Below are 27,850 nucleotides of genomic sequence, written 5' to 3' on the forward strand. Positions count from 1 at the left end.
ATGTCCCTGCTATGTGTGGGAGGTAAGAGAGGAGATTAAAGGGGTGACGAGACCCTCCGTTAGATGCTATTCAGCTGTCACTTCCTCCAGGTTTAGCTGCACCGGTTGTCTGACAGAGCCCTGCGGGCGACCGGCTCCGTAGAAAAGTCTGTGTGACGTTTAGCAGAGCGGGTTGTGCTGATCAATCATTAATTAAATCACACCGGAGCTATTGTCTCAACGGACAGCACAGCAGGGGGGATGCCACTAGGAGACTTTTCACGGCACTGTTGCTGAATGACATTTTGTTTATTTGACGTTACTCATAGAAAGGTTCCTTGTGTGAACGAGGACTTTATTAATGTCTTCATGTAAGGAGGAGCACCGCTGTTTCCCTCCCCTTACTGTTGCGGTGTGTTTGAGTGTGTGTGTGTGTGTCAGTCATCTGCTGTGTTCATTCATGCGTGGGCAGTCAAAGGAGGTGGAGGACGAGGAAAAGCCCCTGCTGCCGCTGATGCTGAAGCTGCTGCCGCTGCCACACCGCCGCCTCCGCTCTGCCGCTCCGCTGTAGTCGTGAGGGAATACTTGTAGTAGGATGGAGATGCTCGTCTCTTCTCAACGCCCCCCCCCCCCCCCCACCCCCGAAGCGATGCGTCACCGTTCCTTGATGCTGACACTCGATGAATAAGCATCTGCTGTGGTTGCTCATAAAGTGGCACCACCTCCAGCTTCACATCCTGGGTGCAGTGATCAGGGAATAGACAACCCATGTTGTGTGTGGGGGGGGCTTTCGTTGAATCATCATAATTGCAAAAACAACTTGAGTGTTGCGTTAACTCATTGAAACATACAGGGATGACAACTGCTTTGCAATTTTACTGCAACTTGAAGTGTGTTTATGATTTTTCACGATAAAAAAAAACTCACATTGAAGTACAAGGAAACTGAATATTTGTGGTTTTGCTTGACAACTCTTCTGTTGATCACCTAATTGATTAATGAACGAATCCTTTAGGCTCTAAATCCGATCGAGCCCTGGTCAGTAAATGAGTGTGTGGAGGTATGCTTCAGTTTCAGACGTGTAGATGGCGACAAAATGAAAATGAAGGGGGTTTCAAAGTCACCTTTTCTACACCAGGCCCATTATGGATGCTTCCCCACCTCATCCCATCCCAGTTCCTGCCCACTGAGCCTCTCTGCACTGAGTCAGTCCCGGGTGTCATTAGGACCCTGAGTGTTATTCATTCATAAACACCGGCTGCGGCTGTCAGTGTCGTAGATTACGAGACTTGGCAGAGAGCCCTCTTCCTGTTCCTGTTACATCATTCATGCTTACCTGACCGGAGCTATTTCTGGCCTCCACAGTATACTTTGCGCCTCTCGAATAGGCAGCACTTTTCCTCTTTTGGAGCATCTGCCGACAAAGCAGAATTCAGATACAGATGAACTCAGGCATCTTTTCCTGCAGATATTACACATTTTTTTAAATGTAGTTTTCTCTGTGTCCCGAGATCTGAGAGTGTAATGTCTCTGTCAGCAGGACTACTGCAGATCTGCGTTTGTATTTATAATCCTGAAGAGATCTGAATCACGTCAGTGGATGGCTGAACTCGGCTCACCCGCTCCCTACTTTACATTCTCTTGACGGTTCACGTTGAAGGGTTCGCTTGATTCCCTGTCAAGTCTCTGTTTTCTTGGAAATCCGCTTAGTTCCCATAAGTCACAGTCGGCTGTGTCAGAGGTACTTCCTGAATGAAGGAAATAGGGTTGCACAAAATGTACTGCTGCGGGCTGAACAGATTATGCTGCACATTCTCTGATTAAAAGAATAAAAAAAACAAACGCACTTTGATTTGTTATGTCCTTAAAGACATTTAATGAGATTTTGATAGATGGTAATAGCTTTGACCTCGTTTTCTGAATCCAGGCTACTTACCTCTAACCTACATTTGAGTCAATTTATCCAAATGTTACAGCGTATTGTTTATGAGTCATAGGCAGCGACATGTACAGTGTTTGTGTTGTGCTCCTCCTTTCTGCTTTGATACATTTGTGGAGCTTGTGGACATTTCTTATCGTAACTCACCTTGTCATCGAGATTTATGATTGTGTGGTTATTAAGCTTCAGCTTTCCACTGTCGAAAATCCAATTCCTCTGTTGTTGATCCTCCTCATGTACTGATGTATTTCCAGGGCTGTTTTAGTGTTGGCACTAAAACTCAGCGTGGTCTGCCTAAACGGTGTAAAAGGACTGCTGAAGACACCTTTCTTGTCTTCATTCATTCGTTGTGTTTTTGTATTGAAGCAGAGGTTTCTTATTTCTTGTGTCATTGCTGCAGGTGTGTGTGTGTGTGTGTGTTTGTGTGTGTGTGTGAGTGAGTCACAGCAGCTGAGTGTGTGTGAGAGCTTCTGTGCCTGCTGACGTAACAGCATGGCACTTAAGCCGCAGATTGAGCTGGAAATTTGTGTGATTCATGAAAAGAAATACGAAGTAAAAGTAGTGAGAAATAGAAACAAGAAAAGTGCGTTGCTGACTCGGGGCAATTTTATGTCAACTTTTTATTTTGATGGCGACCGGTTCTGGTGCGGACGGTCCGGGGAGAACATTGTGAAATAAGTCGTGAATTAGTGTTCGCTTCGCGTTTCTCAAGAGGTGATTAAAGGTGCAGGTTTGGTTACAATAGCATAATGAGCTTTCATTTGCATGTTAATAATGCAAATGTGTGTGTGTGATGTGGACACACCTGCAGTGTGGTGTGTGTGTGTGTGTGTGTGTGTGGTGGAGGGCAGCAGGTAGTGGAGCATTAAAAATGTATGTGTGAGTTACGTCAAAGCTGGTAAAAAAAAAGATGCTGCAGAGAGAGAGAGCCTGGGATTTAAATGTAACTCTGGAAAATCTTTCAAAGTGTTTGATAACGGTGGGCATGTTCCCTTTGAATGCTCGTACAATAAATACAGTCCCAAAGTTAACAGGTTTTATTGGGCCCTGAAATATGAAATGCTTTTGCACCACATCGACTACTATTACAACTGGAATTCCTTCTCATAAAAACACGTTATTAACATGAGTATTTAGGGAATCTGTTTTAAATCTATATGGTTCTTTATTTTTGCACGTCGGTATATTCTGTACTTCCAGGTTCTGTGTCCCATACTGATGAAGCACAGCAGTGTGTGTTTCTATGTGTTGCTACCACACCCAGTGCCAACATGTCTGGACCTTATGGCAAAAAGAAAAGGCAGAGCACTTATTCCAAATCTGCACAGTTGCAAATTCTGTTCCCTGCGTTAACACTCAAGCAGTTATTGAGTATCCACTGAATACCTATTGCCAGTCAGTGGGGATTAGAAAATATGTCCAACATGTATTCAAATTCTTAGTCCAGTTTAATGTATAATTCACGGACTGTGTCTAAATGTGTCATGCTCATCCTCCTGTTGTTGTGAAAGCAGATGGCGTTCCTCTGTGTGACTTTGTCCCTCTCTGTGTCCACAGTGAAGAAAGCCAAGCTGGATGGACCCCAAGGTAAGACCCGGGATCCTGGCAGCAGAGAGAGGGAGAGACTCGCTGTTGTCTGACATGAATCTTTTAAGCAGACTGAGGACACATTACATGCTGCAGCCATTAATGGAATTGGAGGGATGGGAAGCAGTTACTCTGTAGACTATAATATCTATATCTCACAGGGACTACACATTGTAACCCATCTCTTTCTTCACCCCTTCTCTCCTGAACAGAGAAATTCAACACTTATGTGACTCTAAAGGTACAAAATGTGAAGAGCACAACCATTGCTGTCAGGGGCAACTTGCCCAGCTGGGAGCAAGACTTCATGTTGTGAGTCCGTCATTATCTTCAGACAGAACTCTCTCTCTCTCCTCCTGTTCCTCCCTGTCCCTCGCTCTTTCCTCTACTTTCTCTTTTCATCCTCTCATCTACTCTCCACATCAGCAGCTTGAGTGCTTTTGTGTGTTTTTCATCTCTTACATTCTATCAACCCCCTCTCCCCTTTTTCCCCTCCTCCATCCCGAGTGCCCTTCATCCCTGTATTGTTTCAAGCTGCTCTTCCTCTCCACATCCGCACCTCCGACAACCGCCTCATCCTCCTTTTCATCTGCTCTCCCTCGACACCCTTGCCTTCTCTCATCCTCGTTCACAACCGTGGCACCCTCCCAGCCCCTCCTTGCTCTCCTCTGTCACTTCTTCTAAACGCGACGCCTTGATCTTCATCTGCTCGGCCCCCCCTCCTCCTCCTCATCTTTCCATTTTACCTTTCCACTCATATTCCCTCTCCTCATATTTCTGCTCTCTGGGCATCACGAGCAGCATTTCCCACTTTTACAGGACTTTGTTTGATATTGTGTTTGAATAAGTCTTGGAATGATGAGCTTGTTGCAATCATTAAAACATTATACAACACAGGGTGTTTGGCATGCAAAGAGAAAGAGATGCATATGGGCGATAAACGTTGAGAATCCTTTCGCATGTGGAATGCAGCAGGCAAGGCTGACTGCGGATTCCTGTGCATTTGTAACATGTTCGGAGGCGTTGGAGCATTGTGGTTGCATCAGTGAAGCTGTGTGATGTAATGTTTGTGCTGCAGAGAGAGCCTCCTCCCCTCCTTCAAACTGCCTTTAAATGACTGCCCCCCCCCCCCCCTCCGTCACAGCCATGAATGAAACAGCCACGTTTCCTTAAAGGAGTCACCACTGAGACGGGAAATCCAGTCCCCCTATTTGTTAATTAAAGTTCCCACTCTCTTCCTCCAGGCTTGCGATATAATCACCTCCTCCACTGCCTTCATCACACTCTTCTTTCCTCCCTTCATTCATCTCGCTCTCTCTCTGTCTCTGTCTCTCTGTCGGTCCTGCTTTACTGTCTTGTAAATGTTTTATGTTAGATTCTCTCAGGCTTGCTCCCACAGAGACATGTCTTATATTTGGCACAATGAAGCCCTCAAGTAATTACTGTGCATCATGTGTGTGTGTGTGTGTGAGTGTGTGTGTGAGTGCCTCTGTGTGTTTAGCATCTGTCTTTAAATGGTGATGGAAGAAGTCCTTTGTTCAAACTCCTACTTAATTAAAAGTATTTTCAGAAAAATGAACTTTTCTCTAATTCTTGCTGTTCTGTGAAATATTGCATAATTTGATCTTGAACGACCACAGGTTTACTCTTTAAACTGTATTTTTTATGTTAATCATATGTTTTTTTCATGTAGAATCCTAATCTGAAAAGCAACTACAGCTGTCAAATATACATTTCCTATTTAAATGGAATGGAGTATAATTATTACTTTCCACAGCTGTTTTTACATTTAGTTTTTATACTAAGGCAGTTACATGTTCTCTTGGTTTTTAACGTTTTTGTCTGTCTTTCTCTTCCTATCCAGCGAAATTAACCGCCTGGACCTGGGTCTGACAGTAGAGGTGTGGAACAAAGGGTTGATCTGGGACACCATGGTTGGCACCGTGTGGATTCCCCTCCATAGCATCCGGCAGTCAAATGAGGTTTGCCGCTAACCACTTGAGAAATACTGTAGCTAAACACTCGAGGGACTCACTCAGCTGGTGGTTGGACATGTTTTCATCATGCTCATCCGCTTGTGTCAGCTGCAAAATGTCTCTCTGTTACGCAGGAAGGTCCGGGGGAGTGGCTCACACTGGACTCTCAGGTCATCATGACTGATAATGAGATCTGCGGCACCAAAGAGCCCACTCTCCACCTGGTGCTGCTCGACACGCGCTTTGAACTGCCCCTCGGTGAGAAATCAATGTTCGCATCAAAGTCAGAAACTGTCAAAAGGATGGAGAAGATGAGAATATGAAAATATAGGAAATCATCAACCCTTGAAGGAAGGAGACGAGGACTTGAATAAATGATGTGTGTCTTTATATTTCCACAGCAAACGGTGATATATGAACACCAAATACTCTCTGACCCACTTTAAAGTGACTTGTGTATTCTTCTGTGTGTACGTGGGGAAGGTGTTAGTGTCCTTTCCCTCTCCGTGAGCTCGCTGGAATCCTCTTAACATTGATTGGGGGTTATTTTCTTACCGTTTCCTCTTCCTCAAGTCGATACTGTACACCTGACTCCTCAGTTTGTGAACCTAACCTGCTGATAGGGGTTTGGCTTTAAGGCTGTAGTATCTGGGTCAAATAATATTTGCAAATGGGTTCTTTGAAATTACTTTGTCATCATTTTTTTGGAGTTTGTACAGAGAACTAAATGTTTCGTGAATAACTCTTTTAACAGCCTACAAAGGCTGATCCTCAGGGTTGTTTCTTCCACCTGAGTTTGTCTGGCTTGTTGTTTTCAGATATCCCTGAGGACGAGGCACGATACTGGGCAAAAAAACTGGAGCAGCTCAATGCCATGAGGGACCAAGATGTAAGCTGTCAACCCATTTGATTTAATACCCCAGCACTCACATTTTAGGAGCATGCCAACATGATACATTGGGGTATTAACTATATCATGCATTACAAGATGAAATCCAACTGTACCTTTTCTCCACTTCCTGCATATAGGCATAACATTTACATCTTGTTTACAAGTTAATCTGAAGTATAGGTTTTATATTTGTCTGTCTCTTCTGTCCAGGAGGAGCAGGAACGCCCTCTACGTGTACCAGGAACCCAGTGCTGTGAGTGACTCATTTGTTTGTGCTGAACAAGAGAATTATGTGTTTAACTGTCGAGATGTAATTAGATTGCTTAAGCTCAGTATGCGTGTGACCACACACGGGTTGCTGTGTGTTAAATGGTGAAAGATTGCTGCACTGTAAAGGGTCGATAGTGGTATCGGATGTCCGGAGGCCTGCGCTGCTGAGCCAGCTGGCGGGTGCAGGAGGAAAGACTCGGAGGCTCAGCACTCCCTCTGTGCTCTCTTTCCATTCACCAGCTCAATGTGGGAACATTAATGCTTTAATTGTGTGAATGCGTGTTTATGTTTGGACACCAGTGCAATTTATGTTCAATACTGACACCTTGCTGTTGTATTGCAGGTAACTGGAGTCTATGGGGAGACCAACTAAGTAAGTGTACATGCAGTGCAGTACATCAGTATCTGGGGAATAAAAGAGGTTTACGGGGGCTGACTCAACATGTATATTGGATGAACAGTATCGGACTTGTACTCTTATCTCTGTGCCACGTGAGAAGTCGTCAACTGGGATCATCGCTTTCATTCTGTCATTCTTTCATATTCACTTTCTTGTCTCTTTCTCTCGCTTCTCTTTTCTCCGATTACTGCACAATGCGAGGAGACCTGTAAGACTGCTGAATTGTCTTCTCTTGTTCCTCTGTGCAGATGAAGACCCAGACAGTGCTGTGGACGACAGGGACAGCGACTATCGCAGTGAAACCAGCAACAGCATCCCCCCTCCCTACTACAGCACATCCCAGCCCAACGCCTCCGTCCACCAGTATCCCATCAGCCAACAGCACCGCAGCTCCAGAAGCCTCTCTTACCCACACTCTGGCACCAGCCAAGACCTCGACTACCAACATCAGAGGGCTGTCAGGTGTGTACCTGCTTCAGTGCGATCAGGAAGTTAAAGGAATGGTTGTCTTCATTATACATTTTTGTTTTGTTTGATAAATTATTTTGTTTAGGAAATTGGGAAAAACGGGCATTGCAATCTAGAGCACGAGGTGACTTTAGATCGGTTGCAACAATGAAACTTCATGTTCGAGGAAATCAACAGTCTTTCAGAGTGGTTCTCAGAGAACATCCTACTGTTTAATATCAATAAAAGCAAGGAGCTGATGTTAATTTTAGGAAAGGGAGGCAAAGACACACACCCTCTACATTAATGGAGCTGAGGCGGAGCAAGTGAACAGTTTTAAGTTGCTGAGAATCAGCATCACAAACAACTTGACTTGGTCCCCATCATTCATTTCATTATTTACACCTCAGACAGACATGCCCACTAGAGTGTGTGTGTGCACGCCAGTCCTTCATTGGGTCCTACAGACCAAATGCTATTTCGCTTTCACAGTTGTTTACAACACTGTTTAATTTCTCAGCTCGTATTGACATATTTCTCACAGACTGGGATTGAAACTATGCATCCCTTCACCTCTTGCTTTATGAATTATTCAACTGCCAATCTAATGGTCAATACTGCACATAAGAGTAGCTGCTTGTGTGAGTGTATTGGACAGAGCAACCTCCTCTCATCCCTGCCCATTCTTATTCCTCTCTTTCCTCTCAGCTCTCTACTCTCCCTCCCTCCCTCCCTGTGCTCTCTCCCTCTATTCTGTCTCTGTGCTCACCACTCCCTTCTTGTCTTCATTATCTCCCTCTACCCCCAACCATCCTCCTTCCTCTCTGTGCCTCTATTCTGTTTTTAATATCCCCATTCATCAGGGACTATAAATACTTTCCCCCTGTTTGTTCCATTTCTGGATGCTTGTTCTTTTTCTTTTGTCAGCTTTCTGGAGGCCCCTCACCTTTCTGTTCTGCTCTATTTCTCTGTGCTTGTCTGGTACTCTTGTATCCCCAGTGCTTTGCATCGATTAGCTGTCAACATTATTCCTGGCCATCCAAAGACATGTAGAAAAGGTTTTTAGTAAGGCTGTCCGATAGAATGTAAAGTGTAGAGGCCATTGAGTGCTCCTAATAAATTGCTCTGTAAGCATTTTTTGAGATTATGGTTCATAAAAGGAGGGTAAACCATTCATGTGTACATGTATACATGCAATAATGACCTGAATGAAAGTGCCTCTACGTTCATTAAAAAACACTGTATCCCTCACAACTTTTTAACAATTACCCTCTTCTGTTTCTGTTTTCTCTTCGTTTCTCCTCCCTTCAGTCCGTCGGGGAGCTATGCATCGTCTGCAGAGCTGAGTCGGTGCAGCAGTCAGCTGAGTGAGGAGGACTACGGTGTTGAGTATGGAGAGCGAGACCCTTACGACGAGAACGACTCTTACCACTCCTGCCACTCCTCGGTCAGCTGCAGTAAAGGCTCTCCAGACTGGGACCCTGATGAGACCCAGGGGGCGTACAGCGATGAGGGCGGCTACAGCAAAGACGGAGGAGAGGAGGCGGCTCTGTACGAGGAGGACGGAGGACTGTACGAGGGAGAAGAGGAGGGCCTCTATGAGGATGAGGAGAGGATTTATGAAGAGGAGGATTTGTACAACTTGGATGGGACCCTCAGTGAGGACATGGAGCCTCCGTTTACCCCGACCCCAACCTCAACAGCCCCCCCAACTCTGGATGTACCCAGCTCCAGACCTCCTCTGGAGAAACAGCCGTCTTTACACCAACAGCAGCCCCCTATTCAACCCCCCAACCAAACATCCAACCAGTCTCATCCACCTGGCGTGGCCCCGTCAGCACAGCCCCCCTCTGGTCAACCAACAGCCCAACTACCGAAACAGCCCCAACCACCTAAACAGCCTCAGCCGCAGCCACAGCCAGCCTCATCTGCCACTTCCTTCTTCTCAATGGCCAAACCTCTAACTGCTGCCGTCACAGGCTTGGCCTCGACTTTCTTGTCTTCTGTTCCCACCGGGCAGCCTGCCCAGTCTCACCCTCCAGCCTCCGCCGTATCTCAACAACACCAGTCTGCTGCAGCCAGTGTTGTCCCTCCATCCCACCCTGCCAATGCGGCTAACTCGGCCTCCCAGCCCCCCTCGACTGCCGTGGGCCCTTCCTCCCAACAGACCCAGTCCCCTGGGCAGCCTCAATCCCATCTCAATGGTGCTGCCACCACCGCACAGTCAGCTGCCCCTGAGGACCAGGCTCTCCAGCTGGAGGAAGAGCCATGGTTAGAGGAGGAAATGATGTTGGAAAAAGAGGCCAGGACGCCCCCCGCTCAGCCAGAGGAGGCGTTCCCCATGGAGGAGAAAGCGGAGCATTCCGAAGAGAGCAGGCCGTCGACACCAGTCGAGGAAGAAGAGATGCTGCCTGAAAGGTAGGGGAGAAGGTTGAACGGAATCAGATCAATAAATTCAACAACAAAAATAGGCTAGAAGAGCAACAACACGTTTACCACCAATCATATAAATGTATCCGCTGAAGACATTTTTGCTAAAAGTCAAACTGTTTTTGTTTTAGTCCTCCAGTCATGGAGGAGCCCAAAGAGCCAGTGGATCCAGCAGTCAGAGCCAAAGAGAACTGGCTAAGGCTCTACAATAAAGTCCTAGAACAGCTTCGGGAGGTAAGAGCCCTGGTTTGAACCCCACCCTCTCATTCCAAACAGTCCAGTCTGAATCCCAGCGCTGCAGGCCTGATTCAGTTCCACCCTGTTATTTAGAAGATATACCCGAGTTCAAGAGACTCTAAAAGTGTGTCCAAAGTTTTTGAAATATGAATGTGCAGTGCATTATTCATGTGAAAGACCTTACATCCAGTAAGTTTTGAGTTCTATTTTGATCTTGTTTTTTGCTGGACAGCAGAAAGCAGACTTGATGTGTTTCAGATTTTATGACCGCTGCCTTTTAGTTTCCTTAAAACAAAAGTACCGATGGCTCGACAGACGGCGCACTTTTTATTTGAGTTGAGGTGCAGCACCACGTCACTCCCTGACAAAACTGCTTGATATAGTTTTACACATTCGATTTTTGCTTGATCAGTTTTCACTTGCATATTTTATTCACATTATTTTGCTATTCATTAACTTTGAATTCAGTTGTGCAGAGAATTAATCACTTGCTTTGATGTTTATGTTGATGTGTGTCACGTTGCGTTTTTTGTACATTTGCCTCCCTTTTTGTTTGTCTTATTATTTATTTTGTTTGTGCCGAAACCCCACTTTGTTTGCTTTTCAGTTTCATGTCATTGACATAGTGACACTCGCATGCACTTTGCTCGGCCGTCATTGGAGCATGCTGACAGGTAGGTACAACCTGATCGGATGCTTGGGAGAAAGAAGGAAAGGCACAAAGGAAAGGTGTCTTGTTGAACTTCTCACTGTGTGTAAACGGGCAACTCCGCTATGCTCACTCATCTTCACAACAATTTGATCTTTTCTGTTCTATCAAGAGCTGTCATCCAGTCTGATTATAAGCCACACTGCATCCCATTCTCCAAAGACATATTTCAGGCAAAACACTTGCAAAACCTGTATTCTCTAATGACGTGACTAAAGGTGACATGTATTGGTTCCTATTGAGTTCCCAGTTGTGCGTGCCTATGGATCAAGTCTTGGCAGGTTTATTTCCCAGTTTTACAAATTGTGAGAGGGATCTGAGATTCTAGAGCAACAGCATAATATCAGAGTTTTTACTGACCCAGCCCACTTACGACCACTGATTAAAAAAACACAGCATCTACTGATGCAGCTTATTCATACAGTATATGAATGCTTGAAAAGGCTGCAGGATGAACTTACGGTTGCTTGTTTCTTAGTCTGACATTTCTTCTCTCAGGCTCGAGGAGAGATCTCCAGCTCGCTGTGGTTTGGAGGGTGAGTGTCTTCTTCAAGTAATATACTTTCTCTTGCATGGAACTAATTATAAATCGCACAGTGTATTAGTTAATGCAATAACTCCATAACCTCAACTACAATGATCCTCAGCTCATTGTGGAAATCTGCCACCGCTGCTTTGGATTGAAAATGCCCTTCTTTAGTCCGGGAACCCTCCGTTCAGGCTCATTCCGCTCATGGCATTTGGCCAGTGAGTATTAAATGCTGTGGGCTGCCCCGACTTCGCTGGCAGGTCATTTGTAGATGAGGCAGACCTCAGAGTGGAACTCAGGCTGCATACTAAATAAGTGCTAAGTTAGCAAAAATAAAAACTCAGCAAATTATACCCGGGCCTGTGGAGTGTCATTCCCACTATATGAGATGAGGCAGTCTGCTTAATTAAACTCTCCAGCAGCGTTAGGAACAATGGTGGAGGGAATTACATCTGCCCCATAGTAACTCAACACAATTTCATAGTAAGACATTTTGATGATCGTTAAATCTGCTGTAAATATTGCTGAACATATTTATAGGAATGTATAATTGTTCATTCCTTTCTCATTCAGGGTGGGAGGTGCACTGTACAGTATTGACAGCATGCCTGACCTTCGCAAGAGGAAAGCCATTCCTCCAATCAGAGATCTTGTGAGGAAAAACACAGACACACACACACACACACACACACACACACACACACACACACACACACACACACATAAGCAATAATGTTCACCAATATCGGGAGGTGCCCTGAAATCATTCTTATTGCAAAGATTATTGGTTTCACTTAGTCTCAGTTTACTCTAAAACAATGATCTCTATTCCTGTCTCTGATGCTTTATAGTCATAGCTGGTTGAAAACAGCTAAACATATTTCGTCTTTACGTCCCAGCATTCCCTTTTTTCTGTAATCCAAAGTGATTATACTCATAAAGGTTACTCATCTTGCATATCTGTGGTGTTAATATAATTACAGTAATTAGTCAATGTAGTTACAATGTTCTCTGGAGTTTGGGGCATACCTTTCAGATGCATAGTGGCTCACACATACACACACAATGCATCATAAATATTTGTACAGCTCGTTGTCTGAAAGTCCTCACATATTGTGTCTTTGTCTCCTCTCCTCCTCTGTTCCATCACTGCTTGGACTCATCAGCTGATGGTGAGTGCTTGTTCGTCCCTTACGAATGTATTCATGGCTAAATCAAAACAAAAATATGAAGTCCACTGTGTAGTTCACCTTCAAAAATAAACTGTTTTGTTCTGTTTGTCCCCAGTCTCTAGTGCAGAGCTCTCGCAAGGCTGGAATCACCTCCGCCATGGCTTCCACCACTCTCGGCAATGAAGAGCTGGTGGGTTTCCTCATCTCACTCCTACACAAATCTGTTCAGGATTCTCCAACCTTTAATCACTACTGGTGTCAAACTCACATTTCTCTCCGCCATGCCCTTTTTTTCAGAAAAGCCATGTCTATAAAAAGACCCTGCAGGCTCTGATCTACCCGATCTCCTCCACTACTCCACACAACTTTGAGGTGTGGACGGCCACCACGCCCACCTACTGCTACGAATGTGAGGGGCTGCTTTGGGGTATCGCCCGACAAGGCATGCGCTGCTCTGAGTGCGGCGTCAAATGCCACGATAAGTGCCAAGATCTGCTCAATGCCGACTGCCTGCAGAGTAAGGATCGCAGAATTAACTCACGCACACATTTTTGCACACCCGCGCAAAAACACACTTTTAAACAAATTCATATTTTTTATTTGGCATACACACTCATCCCTCCACACAAACCCTAAAACTATGTTAGCACCTCCTCTGAATCCTTCTGCCTGATTGACATCCCATTATTTTTGTCCTCCATCCACTCTCACATTCTCCTCCCGCTTCCTTTCTAATTCATCTCTTGAGTAATGTGCTGTCATACCCCTGCCTCTCCTCTCTTTTCTACCCATAAGCCTTTGCATTCGTACTGCTTTGACTAATTCAGCTCCACTCGGGGTGACTTATCCAATTCCCATACTGATTTTGGAGTCAATCTATGCAATGCATAATTACTCACTCTGCTATCTCCAAAGAGTCTCATAAGATCTTGACGGCGTCTGTTGGTATTTTACTCTCTGGTTGTCTGTGGATACAGTTTCCGCCGTAATATTGGAATGTTTGGGGTTTGATTCCTGGCCAAGAAATGTCAACGATTTTCTAAATTGATTTGATGCTATCGTGGGTTGCAGGGAAACAGGAGATAAGCTGCTAGCCTATGCGCCATATTGCCTTGACTATATTTTACAGTATAAACTGTTCTTCCTACAACCCTCTCTTCATTCATCCATCTCATCAGGAGCTGCAGAGAAGAGCTCCAAGCACGGGGCAGAGGATCGAACCCAGAACATCATCATGGTCCTGAAAGACCGCATGAAAATCCGAGAGAGGAACAAACCAGAAATCTTTGAACTAATCCTGGAAGTGTTCGCCCTCGACAAGACAACGCATGGCACGCAAATGAAACAGATCAAGCAGAGCGTGCTTGATGGGACCTCCAAATGGTCAGCGAAGATCAGCATCACCGGTGAGTAAAGGGTGTTGTATGTTGTCCACTGAGGCAAATTTGTGATTGGTTATTTTGGGTTTTAGAAATATAATGTACATGCTGTTTCTGATATTAGATATCATGGCTGTTGTTTTCTTTTGTTATTGTAAAAAAAAAGTACAATATAAATAATAGTCAGACTTCTGTGCGGGTAATTGTTTAAATGTTTTAATATCTCTTCCTCAGTGGTTTGTGCTCAAGGGCTGCAGGCTAAAGACAAAACTGGCTCCAGTGACCCTTATGTAACTGTTCAAGTTGGAAAGACCAAGAAGAGAACCAAGACCATCTATGGAAACCTCAACCCTGTCTGGGAAGAAAACTTTCACTTGTGAGTACAGTAGAACGTTCCAAAAAGAAAAGCTGATATTTCATTTTATGACACTATATTGGATGGTGTAGGGCTCTAACTTAGTGTTATATCTCAGAAAAAATATTTAAGACACTGTCTCTGTCTCTGCCTTATTCAGTGAATGCCACAACTCGTCGGACCGTATCAAGGTCCGCGTGTGGGACGAGGATGACGACATAAAGTCCCGCGTGAAACAGAGGTTCAAACGTGAGAGCGATGACTTCCTGGGCCAAACCATCATCGAAGTCCGGACTCTGAGTGGGGAGATGGACGTTTGGTACAACCTGGGTGAGTTTTAAGACAAGAGCAAAGACGAGCAGCAAGTCGCACAGAGATAACGGAACAAGAAACCGATCATTTAATGCTTCTCTCTTGTAGATGCAACAGATTTCAGTCGACTAAGAAAGCATCTCTCACTTTCTTTTGACAGACAAGAGAACTGATAAGTCTGCTGTGTCAGGAGCCATCCGGATGCACATAAGTGTGGAGATCAAAGGAGAGGAGACGGTTGCTCCTTACCATGTCCAGTACACCTGTTTACATGAGGTCAGTGGACATCTGGTGGAAATCTTCTAACTGTTGTTGTGATTATTTGCCTGTGAGGTAATTAGTTCCAGTTTCACAATAACACAATCAATCACCTTGTGAATTCTGTGTTTCTGCCTTTATAACCTCTTTAAATTCTTTAAATTAAATCAGGTTTGTTGTAACATTTAAAGTTTAATTGTTTGGAATTATTGAGCCGTTTTCACCAATATAGGAGTGTATGGACTCTCTGGATAATGGACGGGCACGGACACAGTTTTTCATATGAGTCTGTCATGAAGTCCAATAGACTATTTCACAGTTTCATATATAATCCTGTTACACTGCAGGATTATAAGAAGGGGATGAGGGACAATCCTGAAATTAGTGAGGAGCTGGGAAACTGCTTTGGCAATCAGCTGTGTTCAAATGATGACCTTGAAAGTCAAAATCAAGGTGGATTTGGGCATATTTATAGTTTGACATTTAGTGGATGTTTGTTGTGTTTTTTTTTACATTTCTTAACCATTAAAAATTCAATCAGCTTCTCTCAGTTTACCTCAAGCTCACTCGGTTGGTGTCATTAAGGCTTCTGGTTATCCAAGCGTCAACGCTTACACTAGATCTGAGGCCTCTTTAAGGGATCTGTATGACCGTGCCTTTATCTTTCTGGTTAGATGTATTTGAGAAGCTATTTTTTTTTTTTCTTTCTTCAGCATCTGTTCCAGTACACCACTGAGGAGCAGAATGGCGGCGTAGTAAAGATCCCTGATGCCAAAGGGGACGATGCCTGGAAGGTGTATTTTGAGGAGACTCCTCAGGAGATAGTGGATGAGTTTGCCATGAGATATGGAGTAGAGTCCATCTACCAGGCCATGACGTCAGTCCCTCAGCCATTACTCTGCATGCTTACCTTAGAACATGAAATAAGAGTATCCTGAGTTAGAAGCGTTGGTTTTATTCCACTTGTTCTTAAACAGGGATATTATGACTACATATAGTTTATTCTTCCAATACATGAGATTAGTGCATACAGTAAATGCACTAAATGTTATTTTTGCCACTTCCACCCCACAGCCACTTTGCCTGCTTGTCATCTAAGTACATGTGCCCGGGAGTGCCGGCTGTGATGAGCACCCTGCTTGCCAACATCAATGCTTACTACGCCCACACCACCCAGTCCTCCAACAATGTTTCTGCCTCGGACAGATTTGCTGCATCAAACTTTGGCGTGAGTCCCTTCTTCATATATGTGACTGTATTCTACAACCAGCCCCATATTCAAACTGAAAGATGCTATACTTCAGAATATTGCTTTTAAAAAACTCCGAAGAAATGACAGCTGTTGGTCCCTCGGGCTGTAGATGAAAGTTACTTTAATGTGGTCCTGCCTACTTCTCCAAACATCCAATCAGCTGAGCTCGTCAGTTCCTGCCTGGGGTCTGTGTAGTTAAATTGTGACAAATAATCTTTTTCTGTTTTGTGTCTCTTCCTGTTCAGAAGGAGAGGTTTGTCAAACTGTTGGATCAGCTGCACAACTCGCTGAGGATTGACCTGTCCATGTACCGGGTACTGACTGCTTCTGTGTCACGACAAATGCAACACACTTTGATTCTAAGTTACTTCCTGCTGCCGTCCACCTCTAGTTGTGCTAGTTCTGTGTGTACATGTATAGGAATGTCTGTTCTGTGTTTGGGATGAAATGAAAATGATGTTGTTTTGATATGGACACTGTTGTGTGTATCATATTACTACTTGAAGAAAAAGAAACCTCTTAAACTTTAAAGTGAACATTTTGTGCCGTTTATAATTGTCGCTTTGTTTGTTTGTGAATGTGCTTTCAGAATAATTTCCCTGCCAGCAGTCCTGAAAGACTACAAGACCTCAAGTCTACAGTTGATCTATTGACAAGCATCACATTCTTTAGGATGAAGGTATGGATGACTTAAAGACTTTTCTTTTCACAATAGCACTTAAAAACTAAAATGGTACAAATTTCTAGTGCTTTCTGGAAAGTAGCCTGAGGCATGAAACGAGAATCAGCATAACATTACCCTATCCTAACATGAGCTATTCTCATATAGCTCTGTGTGAGTGTGTGTCAGGGTGTTCATGTGTTTCGGTGGGATTTGTGCAGCTCATTGGGTTTATGGTTAAATTCCCACTCAGACAACCTCTGAGACTGTGTGTCTGACAGCTCTTTGAGGTGAATTGGATTCAATATTGTTGTGTAACATTTGTGTTCAGGTTCAGGAGTTGCAGAGTCCCCCCAGGGCGAGCCAGGTGGTGAAGGACTGTGTGAAAGCCTGTCTTAACTCCACCTACGAGTACATCTTTAACAACTGCCACGACCTCTACAACAGGGAATATCAGACAGACCCTGTAAGTGTGTGTGTGTGTGTGTGTTTGCAGCAAAAGTAGGGTATATGTGTGTTTGTAATTGATGCCATTGCAGTATTCCTGCCCTTTAGTGCGGATACTGTGCTCTCACTGCAAAGCTGTTACGATATGAGTCCATAACCTCTTTTTGTCTCCAGTCAAAGGCAGTCCCTCCAGATGAGCAGGGCCCCAGCACCAAGAACCTGGACTTCTGGTCCAAACTTATCACCCTCATCGTCTCCATCATAGAGGAGGACAAAAACTCCTACACTCATTGCCTTAATCAGTGAGTCTTTACTCATAACATCGGCCTAATTCCTTTAAATTATGCATGCAGAGGCACTTCAAGGCTAGTCTAGGAAGAACTAAGACTTTATGAGTCGCTGTATGGTATTAGTTTAGAGAATAAAAGGCAAATCAATAGAATATAAAGAGAGGAGTGTGTAGCTAGGTATTTATTTTCTCTTGATGCTCTTTGTTTTTAAAATCCATTAATTTAATATTTGTGATTATTAATATAAAGGAACTCACTGGCTTTGTTTTGGGTGGCAATGATGATAACTGTGTCTTGTTAATATAGAAATGCTAAAAAACAAACACTGATGGAGTTACATAAAAATGAGGCGGGGTCATCTTGTTAAATGATAGATTACCATTACTGGATGCAGAGCTGGATTTAAGACCGAGTACTGCCTCTTACAGGTTTCCCCAGGAACTGAACGTGGGCAGGATCAGCGCTGAAGTCATGTGGAACATGTTTGCACAAGATATGAAATACGCCATGGAGGGTAGGTGTTTGTGTGTTGTTGGGCTGGGGGGGGGGGGGAGATCACAGGCGAGAAATAAGAGCAGTCATTAGTCTGTTGAGTGTGTTTTATGTGTAAACTACTGTATATAAGGACAAAGAGGGAGGAAATGGGACTTTCCTCATTCTGTGTTTCTCTTTGATATTTCAGAGCATGAGAAGAACCGCCAGTGTAAAAGCGCCGATTACATGAACTTGCACTTCAAGGTGAAGTGGCTCTACAATGAGTACGTCAAGGAGCTGTCCACTTTCCAGAAGCACGTACCCGAGTATCCAGCGTAAGTCTCTTATAAACCGCATCCACACTTTTCCTTCTACAGCAACCTCTTTGGCACAGAGACTCATGTTGTCCCTGCTCCTTCCTTGTCCTGCAGCTGGTTTGAACCATTTGTCGTCATGTGGTTGGACGAGAACGAAGAAGTGTCCAGAGATTTTCTGCATGGAGCCTTGGAGCGGGACAAAAAAGACGGGGTAACTGCATTCATCTCAATCCTTCATTGGTAAAATGCTAGCCTACTAGCACACCAACAGGTGTTGTCATAAAGGAAGCCACAGTCTGCTGCTAGCATTTCTGCAAGTGCTATAAAACACTAAAACACAACCTCTAAATCCGAGACCACACCCAACAACTCCTAGTTTTCAAATGTTACGTTTCAAATGCCCGGTTTGAGTTGTTTTCCTGCCCTCATTTTATATTCATAGGACTACTTTTAATATTCCGGGAGAAGATTGATACCACTAAAACACCTGTAAAGTATGAAACTACCATCAGCAGCTGGCTAATTTAGCTTAGCATAAAGACAGGGGGAAACATCCAGCCTGGCTCTGAACGAAAGTAACAAAATCTACCTCCCAGCACCTCTAAAGCTCACTAATTAACATGTCATCCCTTGTTTGTTGAATACATACACGAAAAGTGTAAAACACTGGTTTTACTGGGTGACTGACTATTTCTCAGTAGGGTGCAGTGGCTTCCTGTAGACTGTTTTAAGTCTGTGTGCAGGTCGAAGCTTCATATTTACTGCCCAGACATGACAGTGGTATCTTCTCATCTAATTACAAGAAAACAAGCATATTTCTCAAAATGTCTAACTGTTCGTTGAATAAACAATGTCAGCTTTCCACAGCAAAGTGTGCAGGGAAAATATGGAGAAAAGAGTTTTGAGTCACGTGAGACTAAAGTTTGACTAAAATTCAACAATCCAATTCTGCTGAGACGGTAATAAAATACACTATGAAAGCTTAAATCTGACCTCCTACCTGCAGCATTTCCCTCTCATAAAATGTATTCATGCAAATTCAGGCAGCTCACTCCATTTCTCCTGGCTCGGCACATTCGAGGGGCTGGGAAGAGCAGGTTGGAGGCCTCAAGGCCTCCAGGCAATCAATAATTACTCAATATACCAAAGGCAAATTTAAAAAACCTTCAATGCGGAGGAGTGCGACTGCGACGGCATAAGTCGATGTATGCACACATACCGTACATACCCAGTCTCACTCGCGCCTACATATCCACACAACAAGAAGGTCGATTCAAAGCAGCTGAAGATTCCCCTGGCTCATATGTCAGGACTCCTTTGGGTCCAATTACTGTTGCCACAGGCAGCTTCTGCATCCCCGTGTCAGCAAAAACAGCGGCCCCCAAGCCCAGTCACATAATATGACACTATTCACTCATGGGCCGAGCTGTTAATGAAGGTCCTGCTACTCGTCATAACCCTCTGATTTCCTCCATCTATCTCATCCAAAGGCTTTCAGATGAACCGCCGCACACATCTCTCGATCACAGCCACGTTCAGTCGAAAAAGGGGGCTCGGTTTCACTGTCAATGAAGTGTAACAGCACTGTGAACATCTACCACGGGGGAATCCAGCTCCTCGCTGGGATTACTGTGCTGCAGCATCACACGTTCACACTTTCCCCTCTTTTCCTCTCCTTCTGCAGTTCCAGGTTACATCGGAGCACGCTTTGTTCTCCTGCTCAGTGGTAGACGTGTTCTCTCAGCTCAATCAGAGTTTTGAAATCATCCGCAAACTGGAGTGTCCCGACCCTCAGATCGTTGGCAACTACATGAAGAGATTTGCCAAGGTGACTTCCACCTGCTAATGCTCTCACGCACTGCTTTTACCCAATATGATTCTCACTGCAAGTGTGCACTTATTCCATTCTGTTCTTTCTTTCTCTTAGACCATTGGAAATGTCCTGCTGTCTTACGCTGACATCATTGCAAAGGACTTTCCAAATCATGTCAAGAAGGAGAAAGTGGTAAGCGTTAACTAAGTAGAAGACATAAAAGTGTGTAAAAATGTTGGAGCCACAAGGTACCAGATGGAAATTTCAGTCAGCGGAATAAACGGCAGTGATTGAATTAGTGGTAGAATTTGAGCTCCATCAAGAGCATTGGTGTACGTGGACAGCTTGATTAATTTTCGCAGAATAAACCGCTCCTCGCTGTTGTAGCCATGCCCGGGTTGCAGTGTTTCAGAGTGAACCAGGGCTGTGTAATTAGCTGAATGTGGTGTACGCTCTGGGGAAAGTGGGCTGCTCTCCCAGAGGGACCAGGAGCCCCTAGAGGAGCAGTAATGACTGAAAACTCTTGCTTCTCCTGACCTGCATCACCAAGAGTTCTTTTGCCAAAGAAGCAACAAAAAAAAGTTAGGAGGACTAACCTTGATTGATTACAATGAAACACCGGGAGCAGACAGAGGAACGGGAGTGAGAAGTGTGTAACGATTTTTCTTTTTCTCCCCTCAGCCATGTATCATCATCAATAACATCCAGCAGCTCAGAGTTCAGCTGGAGAAGATGTTTGAGGCCATGGGGGGCAAAGACGTGAGTTTCCATGCATGCTGCTGTTGTGATTGTGCTATAAGAACACGGTTCTTCTATTCATCCTATTTGTCTTCTTCCAGCTGAACCTGGAGGCCAGTGACTTCCTCAAGGAGCTGCAGAACAAACTCAACAGCGTTATGGACGACCTCAGCCGCATCTTTGCTGTCAGGTGGGTGTGTCTGTTTGACTCCCGCGTGGAACTAAGACGCGTTGGAATCGCTTTCTCCTGCTGATTTGAAAGTCTGTTTGCACGTTGTTCTTTTTGTGCGGCGATTCAGTTTCCAGCCACAGATCGAGGACAACGTGAGGCAGATGGGAGACATCCTGGCCCAGGTCAAAGGTCAGACCGTCCCGGCCAACGGCAGCGTGGTTCAGGACGCCGACAACGTCCTGCAGCCCATCATGGACTTCCTGGACAGCAAGTAAGTGTGACTGGACATTGAACATCAACACTGTTTGTAAATGTTTGGTCTGATTCTTAGTCTTGGTGAGTCTGTCTTTGATCAAGATCATGATTTCACCATTTGTAAATGACACTTCTTGAAAGGCTGCTTTTACTAAGACAACATTCAATATTTTGTTGGAGGAATAAATTATTTTTAGGAAAGAATATTGATTTTCCTCGAACTTTTAACAAAAAACATTTTGTTTAGATACTCCAGTATCGTATGGTATTAAAGTACTTCTTACGAAGTCTAACAAGTGAGTTATACATTGTTAGGACCTTTATGAATGTGAACATGGCCTCAACGAGCACACACACACACACACATAAATGAAAGTATGGGTTTCAGTGCTGCCTTCATGTCTGTCAGTTGAAAGGTTGTGTTTTTGTGTTTCAGCCTGTCGTTGTTCGCTAAGATCTGTGAGAAGACCGTCCTGAAGAGAGTGCTGAAGGAGCTGTGGAAGCTAGTGATGAATACGATGGAAAAAACAATAGTGCTTCCAACGCTCACTGACCAGACGGTATGTGGTAAAGAAAGACATTCACTGCTATTCACTTCATCTTTTCATTCTTCTGTGCTTTTGAATTTCAGTGCCTTTCATTGATTTGGTCCATTGTGTACATTAACCCATCTATCCTGCCATTACCCCATTCTCTCTCCCTTCCTTCCTTTCTTAGGTCATTGTAAGTGTGTGTGTGCGTGTACGTGCGTGTGTGTATTTGCAGAATCTGTCTGCATGACGAAACACATTTTACCAGGAGCCTCAACACCACCCTCTGTAGCCTCTGTTGTTTTGTTTTACAATCCTTTCTCCTTCTCTGTGGATACCAGTGCATCAAACCTGATTTAGAAGGCAGCACGTAGCACCAGAGGCAACATCGCAATACTAACTGACCGTACACCAAAGCACTAAAACCTTCTTTCCCTTCCAAGATATAGCTTGTGTGTTCTGAATGTTTGTTTAAGATATGTATAGATTAGTATAGAATTTGCAATTTGACTCTCTTCCCCTCACTCTTCAAACTCTTTTCTTGTGTATGCGGCGTTCTGTCCTCACTGAACCTCCTGAACTCACATCCACTAAACTGCACAGCTCTCAAACACCACCCTTTTGTTTCTCTCCCTTCTCCACCTCCACTCACTTGTCTGGCTTTCCACGACAGGGCACTCAGATGATCTTCAACGCCGCTAAGGAGCTGGGCCAGCTCTCCAAGCTCAAGGTGATGACAATAGAAAAGCGGCAAACAAAACGAATTAACGAAAAATATAAACATTTTAAAGGGAACCGTTTCATGGACTGACTCCTTCGTTTGATCCGTCCTGCAGGAGCACATGGGCCGAGAGGAGGCCAAAGCTCTGAGTCCTAAACAGTGTGCAGTGATAGAGCTGGCGCTGGACACTATTAAGGTATCGTATGCTCTGTCACACAAACAGAACAGCTGGGAAATTGGTGCTCTTGTGTTTTTAGTTTTACAATATTTAGTTTGGTCTGTTTCTTAACATAAAGAAATACCAAAAGAACAGACAGTCTGTGTATCTGTGGGTTCAAGATCAAGGAAATGTGATGCTCGTCAACCCTACAAATCTAATGTAATGTAACTTTAAACATCATGTTTGGTTAAGTTAGTGTAGGTTTGGAGGAGATAGTCACTCTGCCTTTGCTCCATAGCTCCAGGGCTGACACTGCAAAACAGTTTTGTCACATTTCTAGATTGCCCACTTCGAGCTCTCTGTGTCCTAACTGCCGTCTGTCTTTCTGCCTGTTCACTTGCCGCCTACGCATCTACAATTCATCATATCTGTTTCGCAGCAATACTTCCATGCCGGCGGTGTGGGCCTGAAGAAGACGTTCTTGGAAAAGAGTCCAGACCTGCAGTCTCTGCGCTACGCCTTATCTCTGTACACCCAGGCCACAGACAAGCTCATCAGGAAGTTTGTCCTCTCACAGAGCGCTCAGGGTACGGACTTCACACCGCAACAGATATTGAATGAATTGCTTCGGTGAATTTACAGTAGCTATACCAGCAAATACTGGTAGTAGTTCTACTTATTCTAAATGCCCACAGATGGATTTTAGATGAGCAGAAAACATGAGCGATAGATATATTTAAATGTCGCACGGACACCATAGTTGTCCAGCTATTTATACAATCAGCTAGAAGACTTTGCAGTTTTTAAAAATGTGTATACATGCTCTCCTCCTGTTGTATAAAGTAATACTTGGTTGCCATCCTCTAATGCTGACTTTCTTTCGTCCCCTCTCAGTCCACGGAGGGAAAGGGCTCAGGTGCACGGCGAATGAAGACACACCGCCAGAGAAAGGTACGTGTCAGCAATGTTATGTGAAGCCTGCATGTCCCACACAGCAACCTGCAGCTGCAGCTCAGACTTGTGCTCAGACATCTTTGTGACCAAACTGTCAGAAACCAAAGATAACCCGAGACAGTGAGTCGTGTAAGACCGTGGCACTCTGCTTCTTCTTGTTACCAGCCGTGTGTGTGTGTGTGTGTGTGTTGCAGCTGTGTGTGTGTGTGTGTAGTTCTGCATGTTTAAATTTAGTTCAAAATCTGCTGATGCATCCCAGTTCTGTATCTCAGCTGTGCTACATTCTGGACTACATAAAAACACTGGCTATGGCCAGACTAGGACAAATGGGCACAAATTCAACTGAGCATGTCTTCACAGCATCTGGAGTGGATGCAGTTGGCGAGGTGGTCATGTGCGTGGACATTTTGCCTCAACCTAATGGAGAGCACAAGATTAATGTCAAAGGTAAAAAAAACAGCTGAGCAGACGGCAACGCTGTCACAATTTATGTTCTCCTCACATTTTCTTTCTTTAATTCATCCTCCGTCTGTCCTCCAGTGGTGGCTGCTAATGACCTGAAGTGGAAGGCTCAGGGCTTCAGGCCTTTCGTGGAGGTCTACATCATCGGCCCTCACCTCAGCGACAAGAAGAGGAAATTTGCCACAAAGTCCAAGAACAACACCTGGTCACCCAAGTTCATTGAGAGCTTCCAGTTGTGAGTGTCGGCCATTTCTGCTGGATTTGATTGTCTTCGTTCTTGATTTTCTTGAGTTGACTTGCAGTGCAACAGGACAGACAGGACAACATGCAACACAGCAGACTAACAACACAGCAGACTATAATTAGACGTATTGAAATACAACAAATACCATACATTACATACAGTGAAGACAATAACATGAAAACTACATGTATGTTTACTGCAAGGTGAATTGTATACTGGTTGACTGAAGTGTATTGGAAGAGTTTGAAACACTTGACTGTTGAATGCTAGTATAAAACCACTTAATAAGGCAGTGAAGTAAAACATGGACTCGTTCTTGTTTCAGCTCCTTGGGCACTGAGGTTGGTCCAGAGAGCTACGAGCTGCAGGTGTGTGTGAAGGACTACTGCTTTGCCAGAGAGGACCGCACGGTGGGCATGTCCGTGGTGCAGGTGAAGGACATAGCCAGCAAGGGCAGCGTCACCCTCTGGATGCCGCTGGGCAGACGTGTCCACATGGACGAGACGGGCCTGACGGTGCTGCGCATCCTCTCTCAGCGCAACAACGACGACGTGGCGAAAGAGTTCGTCAAGCTCAAATTGGACCAGCGCTCGGCTGAGGAGGGCCGTAGTTGAGGGGGACACACGCGTGTGCACACCAGGGACATAGTAGGCTGTTCTGCACACCTGTAATAGTCACACCTACATCGATAACCAACTGTGTGCAATACACAAGCACACACATGAACATCCTCTATTGTACATATACCTGCATACATTATGCAACATTCACATTATCAATGCAAACATGAAGGAATATGTTTATAAATATTCATATTTCATTTTGAAAATTTCATCAGCTCGACTCAAAACTTTCAGTTTCGGGTTCGTCTCACATTAGGGAGCACTCGTCTAACCCTTCGCTCAGTCTTTTCCATAACACATCGCACCTTTTTATACGCTGTACATTTAGATGTGATATAATGCAGAACAACAGCGAAACATGTGAAGGACGACCACTTTGCACTTTTGCTTCTCCGTGTCTTCAGGAGAGCTGTCCTTGCATCGCTGTGCTCTCCGTCCGTCCGTCTGCTTGCCTGCCCAACTGTGTGTCGTTCTCCCAGTGCGTTGGTCTTTCTCCCCCCCCCCCCACCCCTCCTCGTCGTCTGCTCTCGGTAGTCTTCCTCCCGGTGAGATGTGTTGCGTAGGTTGGAGTTCAGGCACAGATCTATGATCAGCTCCCTTTTGCCCAAAGAATCGGGGCAACGTCACTTCTAGTCTGTCCCTAAATGTACTAGCGTCCTGCATGTTGACCCCAGGAACACTGTGATTCACTTTGCTGCAAACACGGCGACCGTACCCCCTCCCACATAAACGTTGGGGGTCCTTCAATATTTTCCCCTGTGTGAGCATGGTGCATATATCCCCCTGGTGTAATACGGTTTCATAATTATGACCTGACTAACCGTCATTATCACGGAGTGGGAACATGCTGAGCCTGATATGTGTTGATAAAGAAGAAGGTAGTGGCCACAATGTGCTTCTTATTTATTTTTTATTTTTCACTCTTCTTGCTTCACGTCACAACAAACGAAGCAATACCCCAGTGTCTAACACATCCACTCCCCTAGAGTGCACATTAACTCCAAAAAGGGCTACAGGATTAGTGGATGTTTGTTTCCGCACTAAGACATACTGTCCACGCTTCTTTTGGCAAATTGACCCCAACGTTTCCCCTCGTGCCCCCTCGTCTCCCTTCTCTGCCACAGAGACACCGTCACACAGAGAGTCTTTCACGAGTGACACTATGGAGGAAGCCCAAAGGACACGCGATGTAGGACGATTGCCTGCACACTAAACCATCTATTTAAGGCAATAGTGGTTTGTTTGTATGTTCACGGAACCTCGTGGTTTTTACGAGGAACAAACTCCCTGAGAACACTGTTGTGTATTTTGTTATCGTGTGCGTGCGTGCGTGCGTGTGTGTGCGTATGTGTGTCTTTGGTTGTCACACCTGGCAAAATGGGATTCGAGATTGTGAGCAATATATTCTATTCACACACCTAAATGTATACGCTGTCAATATAAATACAGGAGCACCAACTGCAATATCCAGATCCAAGGAATGGGAAAGTTATTAGCTATTTTAGTTGTGGACTCATAAAATTCCCGCTGTGGAAGTGTGTAAGCTTGTTCTCACATTTTTGGATAAGAAATAACGTGTTTTGTCTTTGAATTCCTATTTGCCTTTAGGACCAAATTTGCACGAACCATAGCTGGTTTTATTTCTCAAATAAAGAAGCCATCGGAGTCGCCGCCAAGCATTTCTGTTGTTTTCAGTCTCGTCATGTGATGAACCCCTTTTACTTTTCACTGCAAGAAAAGTGAGCAAACACTCACAGTCCTCGTCCGGCTCGTTTGTAGACTCTATGTGAAACTTAATGATGTCAGTGACGGTGAGGTTTCCCTGTCGCTGTGTAGAGCTACACCGGCGGTCACTGCTGGCCTGTCACATGTTGTCTTTACTGTTGAATTCTACCAAAAACAAAACTTCTGAATGTTATTTCTCCTCAGCGGAGCCTTCTTTTTACGATCAACTGGACGGTTAAATCCAAAACCACGACTAGCTTGGGGACACAGATTCCAAATTTAATTTACGTAAAATGGGTAATTTTGGGTGAACTAAATTTTAAAAAAGCGCTTTACCCCACATTTAACACATTGTTTTTATGAGTTTATTAAGTCATTCAAGACAAAACTTGACATGTCAGGTTGTAGCTCAAAAAAGCAACAAAAAAACATTTATAACCGATCATCCAGTTTCGGGCTCGTTGGTTGCCTGCTTCATGTATGTACACACACACACACACCGATCTCTGCTCAAGCACAAAAGGGCACATGTAAGATGACACATGCATGCATGCACGCCGACACAACTCCGTGGAGACCAATGACGCCCACCCTGTGAATAGAACCTACTTACAATTGCATGATGGGAAACTTTATCGTGCCAGCACGTGTCTCTTTGATGTAACTTTTTCATTTATTTTTAATTTCCATAGCTATGTCATGATAAGCCATCAATGTTTTTTTTTTCAAAAAGCTTGTGAATACGTCATCTGTAACCAATATGAATGTAGTGTCTACACAGAACTCGCATGAGAGAATTATTTTCTACAAAGGACGTTTCTAATTTGTTTCTTATCATTATTGATGGTTCTTTAATGAGGGGAACTGGAATGCAGCCTGGTTGTGATCTGCTTCCTATTAAAGGGACATTTGTGTCATGATCTACCCGCCTGTTTTATTATTCACTCTGTGGGACCTAAGGGATCACATTACTGCACTTTGATTTGTATGTGTGGGAACGTGTTTATTCAATTATTAAAGCTCAGAATACGTATGTTTGACATATACTTACAGGAGCCTTCGAAGCAATACGTTACGAAAATGTGTAAGTTTCAGAAGGTGTTTCGACAGATGCTTTACCCTCGCAGATGAAGACAACAGG

At 44.4% G+C, this 27,850-nt stretch overlaps 1 protein-coding gene across 1 annotated transcript; it reads left to right on the forward strand.

The window, feature by feature from the left end:
- LOC306789823 (protein unc-13 homolog A-like) lies at positions 1-27,635 on the forward strand (the record flags this gene model as incomplete). Its single annotated transcript, XM_079285891.1, has 41 exons — positions 1-22; positions 3,476-3,505; positions 3,718-3,817; positions 5,370-5,487; positions 5,616-5,739; positions 6,300-6,370; positions 6,554-6,626; positions 6,987-7,016; positions 7,292-7,505; positions 8,802-9,908; positions 10,052-10,154; positions 11,365-11,402; positions 11,969-12,047; positions 12,683-12,757; positions 12,865-13,084; positions 13,746-13,973; positions 14,181-14,322; positions 14,462-14,631; positions 14,774-14,889; positions 15,585-15,748; positions 15,946-16,099; positions 16,369-16,437; positions 16,713-16,802; positions 17,116-17,250; positions 17,406-17,533; positions 17,950-18,035; positions 18,204-18,330; positions 18,427-18,523; positions 19,997-20,140; positions 20,240-20,317; positions 20,807-20,884; positions 20,965-21,053; positions 21,163-21,306; positions 21,727-21,850; positions 22,494-22,550; positions 22,657-22,737; positions 23,141-23,288; positions 23,596-23,652; positions 24,016-24,102; positions 24,196-24,352; positions 24,687-27,635. 41 exons carry the CDS (start codon positions 1-3, stop codon positions 24,973-24,975), a joined length of 5,643 nt encoding a protein of 1,880 aa, XP_079142017.1. The 3' UTR covers positions 24,976-27,635.
- Positions 27,636-27,850: the final 215 nt, after the last annotated feature.

This window comes from Melanostigma gelatinosum, assembly GCF_949748355.1.
Source record: "Melanostigma gelatinosum genome assembly, chromosome: 15".
NCBI classification, from domain to species: Eukaryota; Metazoa; Chordata; class Actinopteri; order Perciformes; family Zoarcidae; genus Melanostigma; species Melanostigma gelatinosum.